This window comes from Miniopterus schreibersii (genome assembly GCF_964146895.1).
Source record: "Miniopterus schreibersii genome assembly, chromosome: 21".
Classification (NCBI taxonomy): Eukaryota; Metazoa; Chordata; class Mammalia; order Chiroptera; family Miniopteridae; genus Miniopterus; species Miniopterus schreibersii.
In genome coordinates, this window is record NC_138123.1 from 380,847 (window position 1) to 395,129 (window position 14,283).

Below are 14,283 nucleotides of genomic sequence, written 5' to 3' on the forward strand. Positions count from 1 at the left end.
AGAAGCAAAGAGGCCCGTGGGCGCCAATGAGGCCAGAAGTCAAAACTCGTGGTTCTGTTGAAATTTGGTCAGAAAAGATGTGCCTAAAAGTAGATTTTTCTCCCCAGGCCTCAGTTTACCTGTTCGTGCAGCTGAGGGGGGGAAGGGGTGGCTAATAATGAGGGCAAGGCCCTCACCCCCTGCCTGTGCCACACCTGTCCTGCCACACCAGGCTCCTCGGGACCGGAGGGGACGAGCCCTGCTTTGCACAGAGATGCCCTCCCCGCTCCCTGGAAGGTGTACAGTCAACCCGCCTTTCAGAGGCGATGCTCAGAAAAGACATGCATCTTGCCCAAGATCATTCAGGTCATAGGGGGCTCCTGTGTCACTGTCCTCCTGTCTCTTAAACTCCCAGCACCACAGGAACAAGAGAAAGCTGGGCTCACGGAGGGTGGGGACCAGAGGAGCTCCCTGGAGGACGGGGGAAGATGGGTCCCCCCTGCCCTGAGGCCCTGAGTAAGAGCGGCTCCAAGACCACCCAGCTCATCTCTAACACACAGAAGCTCACAGGCGAGGAGCTGGCACGCGGCCCCAGCAACCGGAGTGGTCTTCCAGGGCCGGACCCAGTGGGGGTCAGTGGCACGGTGGCCAGTCGCAGTCTGGTTGTCCCGGGTTGCAGCCTCTCCCCGCCGACCGGCTCAAATGAGCCAAGGGGGGCTGTTTGCAGAAATGGGGCAGAGGCCCTCGGGGGCTTTGATTCACGGCCTGACGCAGGCAAAGAAAGAAGAGGCTCGTTGCTAAGCCGGAGTCTTAGGGACGGACGGGAGCCTCACATCTGAAAGCCCCGCACACAGCCCCGCGCTAATCCGGCTGCAGGTCTGAGCCTGCACTGGGCACAGACATGCCACCGAGCAGGCTGCCTGCACTGCGTCTCCATCAGGGTGCCTCCCCCCATCCTGGGCAGCAAGGTGGTGGGGAGCAGGGCAGACCCAGGCCAGGGAGACAGAGAGCTGGGGCTGAGACAGAGAGGGACGGGGAGAGAGGAGCCAGGCTGGGCAGAGGGTCAGGGGAGGGCGAGAGGCCAGGAAGCCCTGGAGTCAGAGGCTCAGAGGCTCAGAGGCAGAGGGGAAGGCTGAGGGCAGAGGTGCTGGAGCCCGGCACTCAGGGAAGGGAGGGTGTGCTCAGCCGTGGACCGTGGATTGCTGACTGGCTGCAGGCGGAAGCTCACAGGCCAAGCGCCACTGCCAGCCCAGAAATAACTTTGAGCAAATTAGAAAAATATATTCCTTTCTGGGTGGAGGTAGCCCATGCCAGACACAGGACTGGACCCCCAGTGTGCGTCCCTCCTCCGCAGACAGTCCTGCCCATCCTGGCTGAGCCTCGGGGACAGCTCTTGGGTCTGTCACAGCGCAGGCCCACAAAACCTACCCGCACCGTCATTATTCACATCCCCAAAAGAAAGGGGTGGTGTGCTTCCCTGTAGGGCTACCATAAATAACAGGTACAATGAAATGGGTGTTTACAAACCATAATGTTTGTTAGAGACAAGCGACCACCCAGAAATGGAAGCGAAAGTGCAGGTAAGGGAGCGATAGGAGAGACTGCGGCAGATGGAGACACAGGCACAAAACCTCGCTGTGACCTCGGTTTCCGAGATCACGTCTCGGGATGAAGGTCGCACACTCATACTCACAGGATTTTCAGGCTGTAGAGACCAGAGAATGCCCCTCCTGGAATGTGTGAGAGATGGTTCCCAGAGAGTCGCCTGCAAGTCAGAGCAAAGGGTGGGTCGGACGTTGGCAGGGGACCCACAGAGTGGACCCCGTTAGTCTGTGGGGGAGGTGACATTCGTAATGCACAAGTGGAGAGAAAGATGGGCCTGCCAGGTCGGAGGGGAAATCCTGCTCAGATGCGGGTGGTGACCAGGACTGGCCTCACGGAGCCAAGCTGTCCAGGTAGGTGTGGGCCAGGTGAGCGAGGGCCCTAGAGGTGGAGGCGGAGAAGGCTCTTGAGCTGGTGAGATGCGCCCTGGAGATGAGCAGAGAACCTTGGGAAGGGGTGGAGGTCTGTTGGTCGGGAGGCTGGTGAAACCCCTGGATGTGTGGGGGACAGTAGCAGTGGGAACAGAGAAAAGAGACACTCCAGAAAAAGCCCCCAGGACTTGGGAGTGGCCAGTAGCAGGACCCAGAGGCTGATGTCCAGGGAGGGGGGTGGATACTGACAGAAAGAGGGGGAGCTACTGGCTCCAGGGAGGAAATGAAGCTAGAGTTTGTTGGAGTTCCTATACCACGTGGCCCCTCACGGCCACTCTCCGGTCCCCACCTGAGCCAGGTGTCAGCGGAACACCCTGCCATCAAGAACAGCTTCCCAGCCCCTTGTCCTGAAGGGGGGCCCTGTTCCTACAGCTGTTCGGGTGGCCCCAGCTCCAACCCCTGCCTTGGGAGCAGCGGCTACTCACAGCTCCTCCAGGAAGCGCAGGTGGTGGAAGCAGCCAGGCTGCAGCTCCGTGAGGTTGTTCATGCTCAGGTCTCTGTGTGGGGAGAAAACAAAGGTGCTGTGAGTGGCCCAGAGCCCCGGCCGGCAGCACACACCCACAGAGCGACTACTCCGCGTCAGGTACTGGCTCACCTTTACCCAAATAATCCCCTTTAATCCTCACGACACCCCCCAGGCAGGTTCCATTGTCCCCCCCCCCATTCTACATTCAAGGAAACAGAGTCAAAAGGCCCTGAGATCAAGCCTCTCCTCCTCTTTCCTATCAGACCTTAGGCTATTAACCACTACTGTGCCCCGCCTTCAGCCTGTCCCTCAGCGACCTGTGGGCAAGGGCCCAGCCCAACAGCCTGGAGTGGGAAGGGGCCCGTGCACCCTCCCTGGGGGCACAGACATGGGCTCAGACCAGGCACCGCGTTGCTGGGACCACCCCCAAGCCCTCCTGAGGCGTCCTCCTTTCCCTATGAAGGCATCTTCACCCTCGAACCTCAGGGTCTCCATCCCCCCGAGAGGTACGTGTGTTTTATGTGTCTGCATAGAAAAGCAGCCTGGAGATGGCAGGACGCGCTCCGGAAGGAGCCCAGGTCCAATCTATAAAAAGACTGTTTAGTCTCAAATGTTTCATCTTTCATAAAGCTGGGCTCGGACAGCAGTCCTCCGGGGAAGGGAGACGGTCCGTGTAGGGTAGAGCCACAGGGCTGGCACGTGGACTCAGGGCTGGTTCTGGCCGATGGTTCCCTCCCTGCTCTGGGTGCAGACTGGCCCCCAGGAGGAGGAAGGGTCACTGGTGTGCTGATGGCCACCCCAACCTTCAAGGAGCAGCACCTGGAGAGATCACCGATGGATTTTAAGCCAGAATTTGGTCCTCAGGGTGCTCTCAGGCCCCTCTAGCCAGGGGTTCTGGCAGGGTGTGAAGAGGCAGGGACATAGTGCCCAAGGAAGCCCACGCTGCAAGCCCTGGGTCTTCGGGGACCTCCCCCGAGCCGAGCCCGGCTCATCCGCCACCAGGCAGGGGGTGCAGGACTGATTACCTCTCTCTGTTTACCCTGCACATTGCTGAACGTGCCTCCACAGGAGTTCAAGGACCGCGTGGGGCTGTGACTCAGGACTCATCACTCAGCTGTCCCTCCAGGGGCCGCTCCTCAGAAGCTCTGATGTGGCTCCAAGCTCCCCCCCCACCCACTAGCGGCCTCATTGGTCTCCCCTGGGGGGGAGGGGGCCGTACCCAGCCCGCCCCCACATCCTGCCCCAAGACAACAGAGCCCTGCTGCAGGGCTCAGTTTAAGGAGGTGGATTTCAGAGGGTTGGGTGGGGGGAGCCCCACTCAGGCCTGGCCCTCTCACAAAAGGAAAAGGGGTGAGGCTGGTGCCAAGGAGAGGGGGGAGGAAGAACATAGAGCTGGGAGAGGGAGGTGCGGGAGGCTTCCAGCTGAGATCCTCCAAGCTGATGCCACGGGCCCTGGGAGCACCCAAGGGCCCCACTGGCCCTGCTGTGGAGGGGTCATCTTGTGGGGGGTCTGCTATGGGGGGGCATGCCTGGGCAGTCTCAGGGAGGGTGCTACAAAGGGGCAGGTTCTGAAATAGGGCTTCCCTGGGAGGTGGGCTGTCCCTGTGCAACCAGAGAACACAGCTCAGACCCGCAGGCCATGCCTAGGCTCCGGGATAAGAGGGTGCCCTGACCCTTGGGTGCCTGAGGTTGGCTGTAGCCACATTAGCTTGGCTGGATGAACGGGTATTTACAAGGGGGCATAGTTGGAATACATGAGTTCTTGGATATGCCTGTCTTGTGGGTGCTGGGCATGTGTGTATCCTGTGTAAGGGCACACATGTGTATCTGTATATGTGTGTCTCAGAGTGTTGGACTGTAAAAAGTCACAAACTTTCTTGAAGCAGCCACATATCACAAAGCTGGGAATTCTGGGAGGCTCGAATGGCTCAGCCAGGTCTCGCCCTTTGGATGGAGAACTCAGCGTGGCTGTGACCTTCTCTGGGCCTCAGTTTACCCCCTGGTCTGTCTCCTGGCCAAGAAGGAGCACAGGTTGCTCAATGATGCTGTTTCTGGGGCCCAATTTGTGGCTGAATTGAATGCCTGATGCCTGGACTCACACTGTGGTCCACCACTGTCACCCTACGACCACTAGGAGCACACACACACATGAGCACACAAACACATGCACACACATGCACACAGAGACATATGCACAGGAACATGCATGCACACACATACACACACAGACATATGCACAGACGTGCACACACGGACATGCACACAGACATACACGCGATAGGCACATGCACACACATATGCACAGAAACACTCATGCACGCACACACATCACTGCTCCAGGGCTAGCTTCAAGGGCTGTGGCCTGTTTAGCCGCACAGAGGCCCGTGTTTGGCAGTTCATCTCTGCTGTTGTCGTTTTGAATTCTTACTGACTTTTGGATGAGAGGCACCACATCCTCACTGCACAGGGCCCTGAAACTGCCTCTCAACTGAACAGCAGGGGTTGGGAGGGTGGGTGGCAGCCCCATCCTGCAGCCCTGGGCCCTCTGGGTGGACACAGCCGTGGGAGTGGGGGCTGGGCGAGGTTGGCAGGAGGGGGGAGAGAAGAGCCGCAGCCCTGGGCTGGGGAAGTGGAAATTCTGGCTGCACATCAGGAAAATGTTCTCAGAACTTCACCCTGTGAGGCGACCAGACCACCCAGGCTGCTGGGTGAGGCTGTCACCATGGAGACCAGGAGCAGGTGTGATAAGAGGGGGATGCTGGGGGACTTGGGGCAGAAACTAAAGGATAGGGGACAGAACTTCCCCTCTAAAGCCATGGGGACTGGTCTGGACCCCTTCTCCCCTCCCCTCCCTCTCTCTGCGACGCCAGAGACCTGCTCTGTCCAATACGGTAGCCGCTCCCCACATGGGAACATTTAAACTTAAATCCATTCCGATTAAATAAAGCTAAATTGGTTCCTTGGCTACACTAGCCACATTTCAAGGCTCAGTAGCCACACGTGGCTGGCGGCACCACAGTGGACAGCACAGACCTGGAATACGTCCCTCGTCACAGGCAGTCCCACTGGCCACACTGAGGCCCCTGCCATCACGTGTCTTGTGCCTGATTCCCAGCTCTGCCACTGTGTGGCTTTGGGTAAGTTACTTCACCTCTCTCTGCCTGCTTCCTCCCTGGTAAAATGCTTAGTTGGGGCCCGGCCCACGGCGAGGAACCCACCCACATAACTGTGGGCACCACGGCCTGGTGCTACCGTTCACCGAGGCCCAGCTGAAGCGCCTCCTCCTACAGGAAGCCTCCAGCCATTCCCTTAGCCATCCAGGCCCATTATTCAAGGGGGGTGTTCGCTGGGCACCCCCCACATACCAGGCACTGCGCCGGGTGACGAAGCTGCGAAGCCCAGTAACGTGTGCTCCCTGCCCTCCAGGAGCCCCGTCGGCGTGGACAGTTACAGGCCTGAGTGACCAGTCCTGGGGCCGGGGGCCTGACTGTCACAGGGCTTCCACAGGCTAGTCCGTGAGGCTTCTGACTGATCCCTGAGGCGTCAGCCACGGGGTCCTGTCCGCGATTACCGACCGTCACCTCCTAGCCTTGGACAGCTCGTTCCTGCGCCAGTCTCCCCATCACCTGTCCTTGTCACATGCACACACACCAGCTTCAAGGTCCTTTGTGGGCAGCAGGGCAGGGTGGGCACCCACGGGCGCCCCGGCCGAGGACCGACAAGGGCAAGAGACAGACCTGACGCGGGAGAGGCTGAGGACCGGCCCCGCAGAGAAAGCGGCGCTGAGTGTGCATTTGGGGACCACCTGCTTCGCCCCCCGAGCTCGGCTTCCTCTGACTCACCGGTGTCCTCCCAGCCCCATCCCTTCTCCTCCCCGGCCCCACTTCCACGCGTCCAGCTGTGTGGCTGTGGCTCTGGCTGCCCTATCGGACGTGAAGCACCTTCGGAGGAGGCCTGTGACCTGCCCTCTGACCAGAAAGCCGAGCTCTCCCTCAGGCCCCGGAGAGGGGCTGGGCCGGTGGGAAGGACTGGGTTGCACAGGGCAGGGCAGGCGGGCGGCGGAGTCCCCTTTGTGAGGCCACAGCCCCGAGTGGTTTGTTTGGCTGAAGCTCCCGGCTCTGCTACTTCTATTCTCAGGATAAAGGGCCGGGTGTGTCCGGGACGGGGGCTGGGAAAGGCCCCTCTATTCAGCACCCCCCATGCCCACGTCCCCTTCCTGTCCCCCCCACCTGCACTCATAGGACACACACAGAGGAGCCCCTGGTGCCACCCACCCAGCCCCGGTGGCACCCGCCTGGGGCCGGGCATGGGCCTGAGGTAACCGATGGATGTTTCTCTCTCCCTCCGACTCCCTTCCTCTCTCTCGAGTCAATGAAAAGCGTATCGTTGGGTGAGGATTTTACAAAACCTGTCCCATGACAGCTCCTCGTGAGGAAGCTATTGTGAGGGCTAATCGGAGGGCCCCGTGTGTGAGGGGTACGGCTGTGCCCACGGGGGCACCAACGCCGGCGAGCGCCCCTCGGCTCCCGCACTCAGCTCCCAGGGCCCTTCCTCAGCCCAGCGGAGCTCCCCGCAGGGTCACACGGGGGCGGGGCGGGTGGAGCGAGGGGAGGGCGTGCTGGGTCAGCCCTGCCCTTAGGAACACCAGCTGCTGCCCCTCCCTGGTGCCTCCCAGTGAATGCCACCTGCCCCAGCCCTGAGCTTCGCACCCTTTGATCTTCCGATCTCTGGCCTGGGTCCCTCAGCAGAGGCATTCTGTCTCCCGGGCCTCCTCCAAGGAAAAGCAAAGGTCTGGGTGCCCGCCCCTCCTCCTTCCGTGTTTGTGTGTAACCAGGACAGACACGGAGGCCTGAGGCAAGGTCACAGCCAGGTGCCCTCTGAGGTGGCAGTGTCTGGGGGGAGAGGGGGCAGGGGGAGGGTCTGGCCACCGGGCTACCACTGGGCATGGTGCCCTGGCCTGGACACTGCAGGAAAGGTGCCTTCAGCCTAAGTTCCTTGTTCCCAGTACCCTTGTCTGCCGGGGCTTGCTGAGCCCTGGAGGAGGGGTGTGCCAGGGTGTAAGGAGGAGGGGGAGGGGACACTCGCTGCCCTGAGGACACCACCCTCTGAGGACAGAGTCAGGACCACAGGCCCAGCTGCACAGAACCTTGGATGCTAGGCTGAAGGCAGTCAGGGAGGGCTTCCTGGACAAAGTGTGGCCTGTGTAGCCACGAGGGACCAGTTTAACCATCAAAGTGGCCTGAGAGCTTTGCAAAGGGTGGAATGGAGCTGGCTGAACGGTGGCCCCCCAAAAAAAGATATGTCCACATCCTAATCCCTGGGAAGGTGACCTTACTTGGAAAAAGGGTCTTGGCAGGTGTAATAAGTGCAGGTCCTGAAATGAGAAAAGCATCTCGGACTATTCCGGTGGGCCCTAAACCTGTGACAAGGGAAACCCACAGAGGAGGAGGTGATGCGGGGACGGAGGCAGGGACTGAAGTGGCCACAAGTCACCAGCAGTCAGAGGCGCACAGTGGGCTCTCCCGAGAGTCTCTGCAGTGGGCACAGCCCTGCCAATGCCGATACCCTAACCCTGGGCTTCTGGCCTCCGAAACTGTCATAGAATCCATTTCCAAGGCTTTAAGCCCCTGGAAAGTACACAGTAAGTCCTCAGGGGTCTCGCGGTACTGCTGCTCCTCGTGGCCCTGCCCTGGGCCCCCCAGCCTCTGCCCCTCCTCAGCCTCCATCACTGGCCTCCCTGCTGCCTCAGACCAAGCCAGTGACCTATCCACACGTCACCCAGGAAAGTCGTCTCAGGCTGAGACAGTGCTTGGATCTGATGCGACCAAGAAATTCCACTCCTGGGCTTAGAACCAACAGAAACGCATCCAGACGGTCACCCAGTGACGGTCCAAACAATCACAGCACCAGTGCCCATAATATCCCAGCTGGAAAGAGGCCGATGGCCGTCCGCAGCAGACGGGATGCATCGCCTTCTGCCCCCATGCTGAGTGAGTGAGGTATCGCCACAAGCAGGGGTGCGGATGAGCCTTCAGGCGTGGTGCAAAAAGAAGGCCAGATGCAAAACGGCTCCCCTCATAGGGGGTTCAGAACACGGGCCAGGCGCACCTTGTGGTCAGGGGTCACGACCCGCCAAGGTTACCCTCAAGGTTACCCTCTGGGGGGGGGGACTGGAGAGCTGTTACCATTCTGCCTCTTGGTCTGGGTGCTGGTTATACAAGTGTGTTCACCTTGTGAAACTGTATCACTGCACCTGCGGTGGATACTCTTTTCTGTGATACATATTATACTTCAGTAAAAAGTCCGTCTAAAGAGGAGAGACTCATTCTGAAAGTCTTCCGTGAAGCTTCCCCTCTGGACTCCATGGCATCTCACCGTACGGAATTGAAATTGCTTGCTTATTGCAATGTATCATTTTCGCCTCACTCATCCGTGTATCGGGCACATAGTAGGTGCTTAATAAATACTTGCTGAGGTCTGCCGGCTTGGCCAAGGGCTTCGTTGTCCTCAGACTCCCCTCTCACCAGCCCCAGCACCGAGGATCATCCCAGGATTCCGGAGTGGCCCATCCCTCCCCACCGTCCCCCACCTCCCCAGCACCCCCACCACCAGGCTGCGCACATCTCCACCCTAGCACTCACAGGGTGGTCACTTTCTCACCCACCAGCCTGACATTCCTCTTAACACAGACTGCAGGCCTTAGTCAGCCTGGGCCTTCTGAGCCCAGGCAAGTGCCAGACACACAGTGGCTATTCAAGAGCCGATGGCTCCAGAGCTCTCTCCGTCCAAGCCCAGGACGACCACATTTCTCCGTTCATCTTAGCTTGTTGGAAACTGGATGGAAATTTTCAAAAGAAGTTTTCTTTTTAAAAAAATAAATAAAGAGAACGAATAGGGAAGGCACAGCTCCTAAGTGGAAGGGTTTGTAAACAGATGTCTCACTTAAGGAAACCCTGCCTGGCCGCGGGCTGCCTGGCAGCTGCGAGGCTCCCCAGCGCCGCTCTCCTCACCGCAGCCGTCTGGGTTGGGTGCCACACCTCGGGTCTGCCGGGAGCCAGGTGAGTGCCAGCCCAGATCTAAAGGGGGCTGCCCTCCCTCCCAGGTAAGCACACCTGCGCCAACCTGAGCGACTCTGCTCAGCTCTGAACCCGCGACTCTGGCCAGTCAGTTCTTTACTGACCCCTTCATTCATTTCTTCACTCACCCCACCACTACCTGTGAGCACCCATGTGCCAGGGCTTCCGCCAGCCCTGCGGACACCAGGGAGCCCTGGCCTGGGGCCCTGCTTTCCAGGGGCCCCCCAGCCTGGATTGGGAAATAGACAGGTAAACAAGAGCTGGAACCCAGGAGGCGAGCCCAGGGCAGAGCAGCACACAGAGGGGAGCCCTTCCCAGGGTCGAGGGATCAGGGAGCGCTTCCTGGAGGAAGAGGTATCTCAATCAGCTCTTGTGTCATAAATCAAGCTGGAGCTTTCCTGGCTTTCTCTGAAGACTGCCCTCAAGGGGTACCTTTTTCTGATTCTCACAAAGGCCTAGTGTGGGCCTAGCTGCAGCCCACAGTGCTGGGGGCAAGGAGGCCACTGTGACATGGGGATTCCCGTGGAGACCCTCACAGCGGGCAGGCCCTCCGAGATCCCCTCCCTGCTGACCAGAATGGGAAGGAACCTCAGGGATAGTATAGCAGAAAGGACAGACCAAACACTAAAGCAAGTGGTGGGGTGCCGAAGGACTTGGTCGATCTGTCTGTGTAGGGGTTCTAGCCCAGGTTAAGGGCAGGGGGCTGCAGCGAAACTCAGGAGGCCTCCACACCCAGCTTCTAAGTTTGCTCCACTCTCCGCCCCCAGCCTCTGAAGGCCAAGGGCTGTCCACCGGCACTGGGCATGCCAGGGGGTCTCAGGGGTGCCCTAGGTGTTTCCTGACCCCCAAGCCCCACCCCTGGGAGGACCCAGGCCCCACAGCATGGTGCCTTTGCACCCCCATGCCAATCTGGAGAGTGAAGTTAATACTTTCTGGCAGGTGGAGGCAGGGCTGGCGGGGGGGGGGGCACCCCAGGCTTCTGCATTCGGAGCAGGGCAGCCAGCAGTGAGGCAAGGCAGGGTTGGCGTGGCGTCGGCTGGCGGGGGGTGGGGGTGGAGTGGGCATTCCTCTTTCCGCTGGCTGCACATAGTTAATGGGGGCCTTGTTCTGGCTGGGCACACAGCCCTGGAGGTGCTGGTGATGGCCTTGCCTGTCCCAGCCCTGGGACCTCAAGCGTCACCGAGTGAAACTGCAGATCTCGGGGGACCCTGGCACCTCCGTTGCCGAAGTCTCATCATGGCCTCACTCAGGCTCCTTCTCCCCACTCTCCCCTTGGCATCTCTACTTATACACAATCATTTGTCTCTAAAATATCCTGGCATTAAGGGCCATCGACCCACAGGAAATAGTGCGAAAGAGGTCAGAGGACTCGCCCAAAGACACTCAGCAAGCTGGTGGCGGAGACAGAATTCTGGCCACAGTCTCCTGATCCCAATCCCACTGAATGGGAACCTGAAAAATCCAGATGGGCAGAGTCAGGGTGTTTTGGACAAAACTGGAGGAAGAAATCTGTGGACACCGCCCCTCATTCTTCCCAGGACTCTGCAGGGCCCCAGCCAGCCGCTCTGCAGGGGGTGAGAGGGTCTCCTGGAGGGGGCAGGGCTCCCAGAGCTTGTTACCGAATCTCTGTCACCAACCAGGGACTGTGTTTGTTGTTATAGGGAGAGTTTTTAATAAAACACCAGTTCTCAGCACAGCTGAGCCTGCTACTAAGTATACACTCGACAGATGCTTGTCAGTTTAACACAATGGCTCCTACCCCACCGCGCAGTTACTATGTATCAAGCCCCCTTCTAAGCACTTCCCGCAGGGCCTCTCGTTTAGCTTCACAACAGCCCTCTGAGCATCATCATCACCCCATTTCACAGGTGAGGAAACTAAGGCACCAAAAGAGTAAGTCCTCTATGCTGCACACCTGAAACTAAGACAATATTGTTTGTAACTGTAATTGAAAAAAATAATAAAAATTAAGCCCTTCCCCAAGACTGGCAGAAGGCAGAGCCAAGATGTGACCCAGATGGGGTGGCCCAGATCTCAGACACTCTCTGTGCTAGAAAACACCCGTGAGGAGCCCCCTAAAACCCAGGACACTGACATGCCCCCACCCCCAAGTCATGCAAAGGGCTTGTCCAGGGTCTACCCGTGACTCCTAGAAGCTCCGAGACAGGTGTGCCTGGGCCTCTCGCAGCGCAGGCACCCAGAGCCTTTGTCCCCAAAGGCCACACTCAGGCTGAGGGGGGGCACCCAGCCCAGTGCCGCCCAGGCCCCCCAGTGCATCAGGACAGAGGGTGCCTCTTCTATCCTTCGGGGCCCTCAGAAGGCGACCCATCCTCCCATCCCTCCTGCCTTTGCCCCTCACCCACTGTGACTGTGAGACAGAAGGAACCACAGGGCAACTCCCGGGAAGTGGCCTTTGAATTTACGGCCCCTGGGGTGGGAGGCAGGCGAAGCGATGTCCGAGCTCTCACCAGAAACACGGGGCAGGATGCAGTACAAGCTAAAAATGAGCGGCCTTGTTTAAGAATTACCGGGAATCCGAAGATGAGGACAGCAGAGCAGCGACCAGCCTGGGGACTCCCGCGACCGCACAGGGGGCCCCTCTCCCAGGCGGCTGGGCTGCGAAAGAGGCCTGACTGTCACCCAGCTCACAGGGCACCTCGGTCCCTGCAGTGGCTGAGCTGGGGTCCAGGCCAGTCCGAGGTGAGCTGGCTCCTGTCCACTCTCCCTGTCGCCCCTCCAGTGAGCAAGACCCGGCCCAGGCCCTGTCCCAATTCCTTCTCTCCACCTTTGTCCCAGACAACAACCCTTTCCTTTCTTGTCTCCTTCGGCCTCCGAATGGGCTCCGTCACCACAAAGGCCGGGATTGGTTTACGGTCCCGTCCTGCCTCAACCCAACACCCCAGGACACCTGATCCTGCCCCGCCCTCAAGCACCCACCCCTGGGCACCCGGGTCTGGAGTCAGGGGAGTGAGGACAGACCGTGTTCCTGTACCTGGCGCAGCCCTATCCGGACCACCCGCGGGGGGAGACTGGTCCGGCGTGTGGGGGATGTGGGGTGAAGGGCAGGTGTGATGGGGTCTCGAGGAGCTCCAGATGCACAGGCTCTGCCTTCAGGGAGCTCCCAGTCTGCTCCCCTGCCCCAGAGGAGCCCTGAGTCTGACCCAGCCGAGCTGGTGTCAGATGGACAGACAGGGACACCCCCCAGGGGCACAGGGCAGGCCACACTGGTTGACAGGTCACAGGGAGGGAAGTAACGCCCCCTGGGCCAAGCGCTCTCCCAAGGAAAGGACATGGTCCAGGGCATTACGCTCCAACGAGGACCGGCTTCCCCACCCACCGTGCAGGAGCAGATGGAGAGGCGGGAAGCCGGGCCCAGCCTCCGAACCTGCATCTCGCAATTAACCAGAAGGGACCTGGCACCCAGAGCTGGGGACAGTCCATGAGATGGGCCCTCCCTGGAGATCTCTAAAGACAGTGGCGGGAAGAGAAGGCTGGAGACCTGGGGACCGGACGCATAGGCCCAGCCCCCACCTGCCGTGGCCAGTCCGCCTGCGCCTGGCCTGGCTCTAGGGCACCGCGCCAACCCCCGAGCTCCTCCATGTCCTTTCTGCTTCCAAAATAACTCTGCTCACTGCCTGCATCTGGCATCCTGGGTGTTTTTCTTGTCCCGAGACCGGTCCCCATGTCTGAAAGGGGAGACCTGAATTGTCATTAGAAATTGAGGACCCCTCCCCTTTTCCACCAAGAGAGTAGTTAACACAAAGGGGGGTCCCACCATTCTGACAGCCCCTGAGTCAGTGAGTTTGTGAAGGTTTGGCTAAATGAAGTTGTCATTTTCAACTCGGGGGTGGGGGGGGCTGGAAATTCCCCCCACCCCGCCCCCTGAGCCTCCCCAAGGTGTCTGGAGGCCCAGCAGGATTCCTTGCCCTTGGCCTGCTCCCAGCAGGGTGAGTTGCTGGCCTAAAGTCACAGCCCGTTAGGGATGATCTCAGAGGAGATCCTTGCTGGTCCCTCGGGGCCCGTCCCGGGGCAGCCACGGGCTGCATGCCCACGAGGCCATCCACGCCTGCCTCTCCCCTGGCTGCTGGAGAGGACACTGATGCCACAGACTCCGGAACCCCGTTTCTGGGGAGAAGCTGGACTCTCAGGACGGAAGGGACCTAGAGGCCTGTACCTCTCCTCTTTGGAGAGCACCCCATCGGGGGCCTGACCGTCCAGGCGCCCCTGCCAGGACGGGCACTTCCTTGTCCGTCGGGGCCAGGAGCCCAGGAGTAGAACCCCGCTCTCGGGGAAAGGCCACTTCCCTGGAGGTCAGTGGGATGGGCTTCAGTAGTGAGAACAGGGACAGAGGGAGGGGGGCGGGCGATCTGAGGAGCCCCAGGTTGGACCCTGGCGGCCGGAGTCCCACCCTGTCCCAGCAGCCCCGATACTCCCTTCGGGGCCTCCGCAGCTCATTCTGCAGCTCAGGCGTTGAGGAAAATGTTAACCGTCGGCCTGTGGAGGCAGGATGCTGGGAAAGGCCCAGGCTCTGCCATCGTTGTCTCAGTTCCTTCCCCCCACAGCCCGCCCAGGCGCACACTGAGTTTCCATGTTCAAGATGAAGAAACGGAGGCTCAGGAGAGGTTCAGGGACCATCCCAAGGACGCACAGCTCATAAACCTGGGGCCCGGTCAGGAGGCGCCTCCGGTGGCCCCGTCTCCCGCCTCTGCCTGGCGGGCACGGGCCAGGG

The 14,283-nt window shown here is 59.9% G+C and overlaps 1 protein-coding gene across 1 annotated transcript in view; it reads right to left on the reverse strand.

The window, feature by feature from the left end:
• Positions 1-14,283, reverse strand: part of LGR6 (leucine rich repeat containing G protein-coupled receptor 6) — a gene marked incomplete at its 5' end in the record, with an annotated part of 46,745 nt that overhangs the window by 27,814 nt on the left and 4,648 nt on the right. Inside the window, 2 exons of the mRNA XM_081124119.1 lie at positions 1,673-1,744; positions 2,438-2,509. Of these exons, the coding sequence (XP_080980245.1) occupies positions 1,673-1,744; positions 2,438-2,509 (144 nt within the window). The remainder of the gene's footprint in view (positions 1-1,672; positions 1,745-2,437; positions 2,510-14,283) is intronic.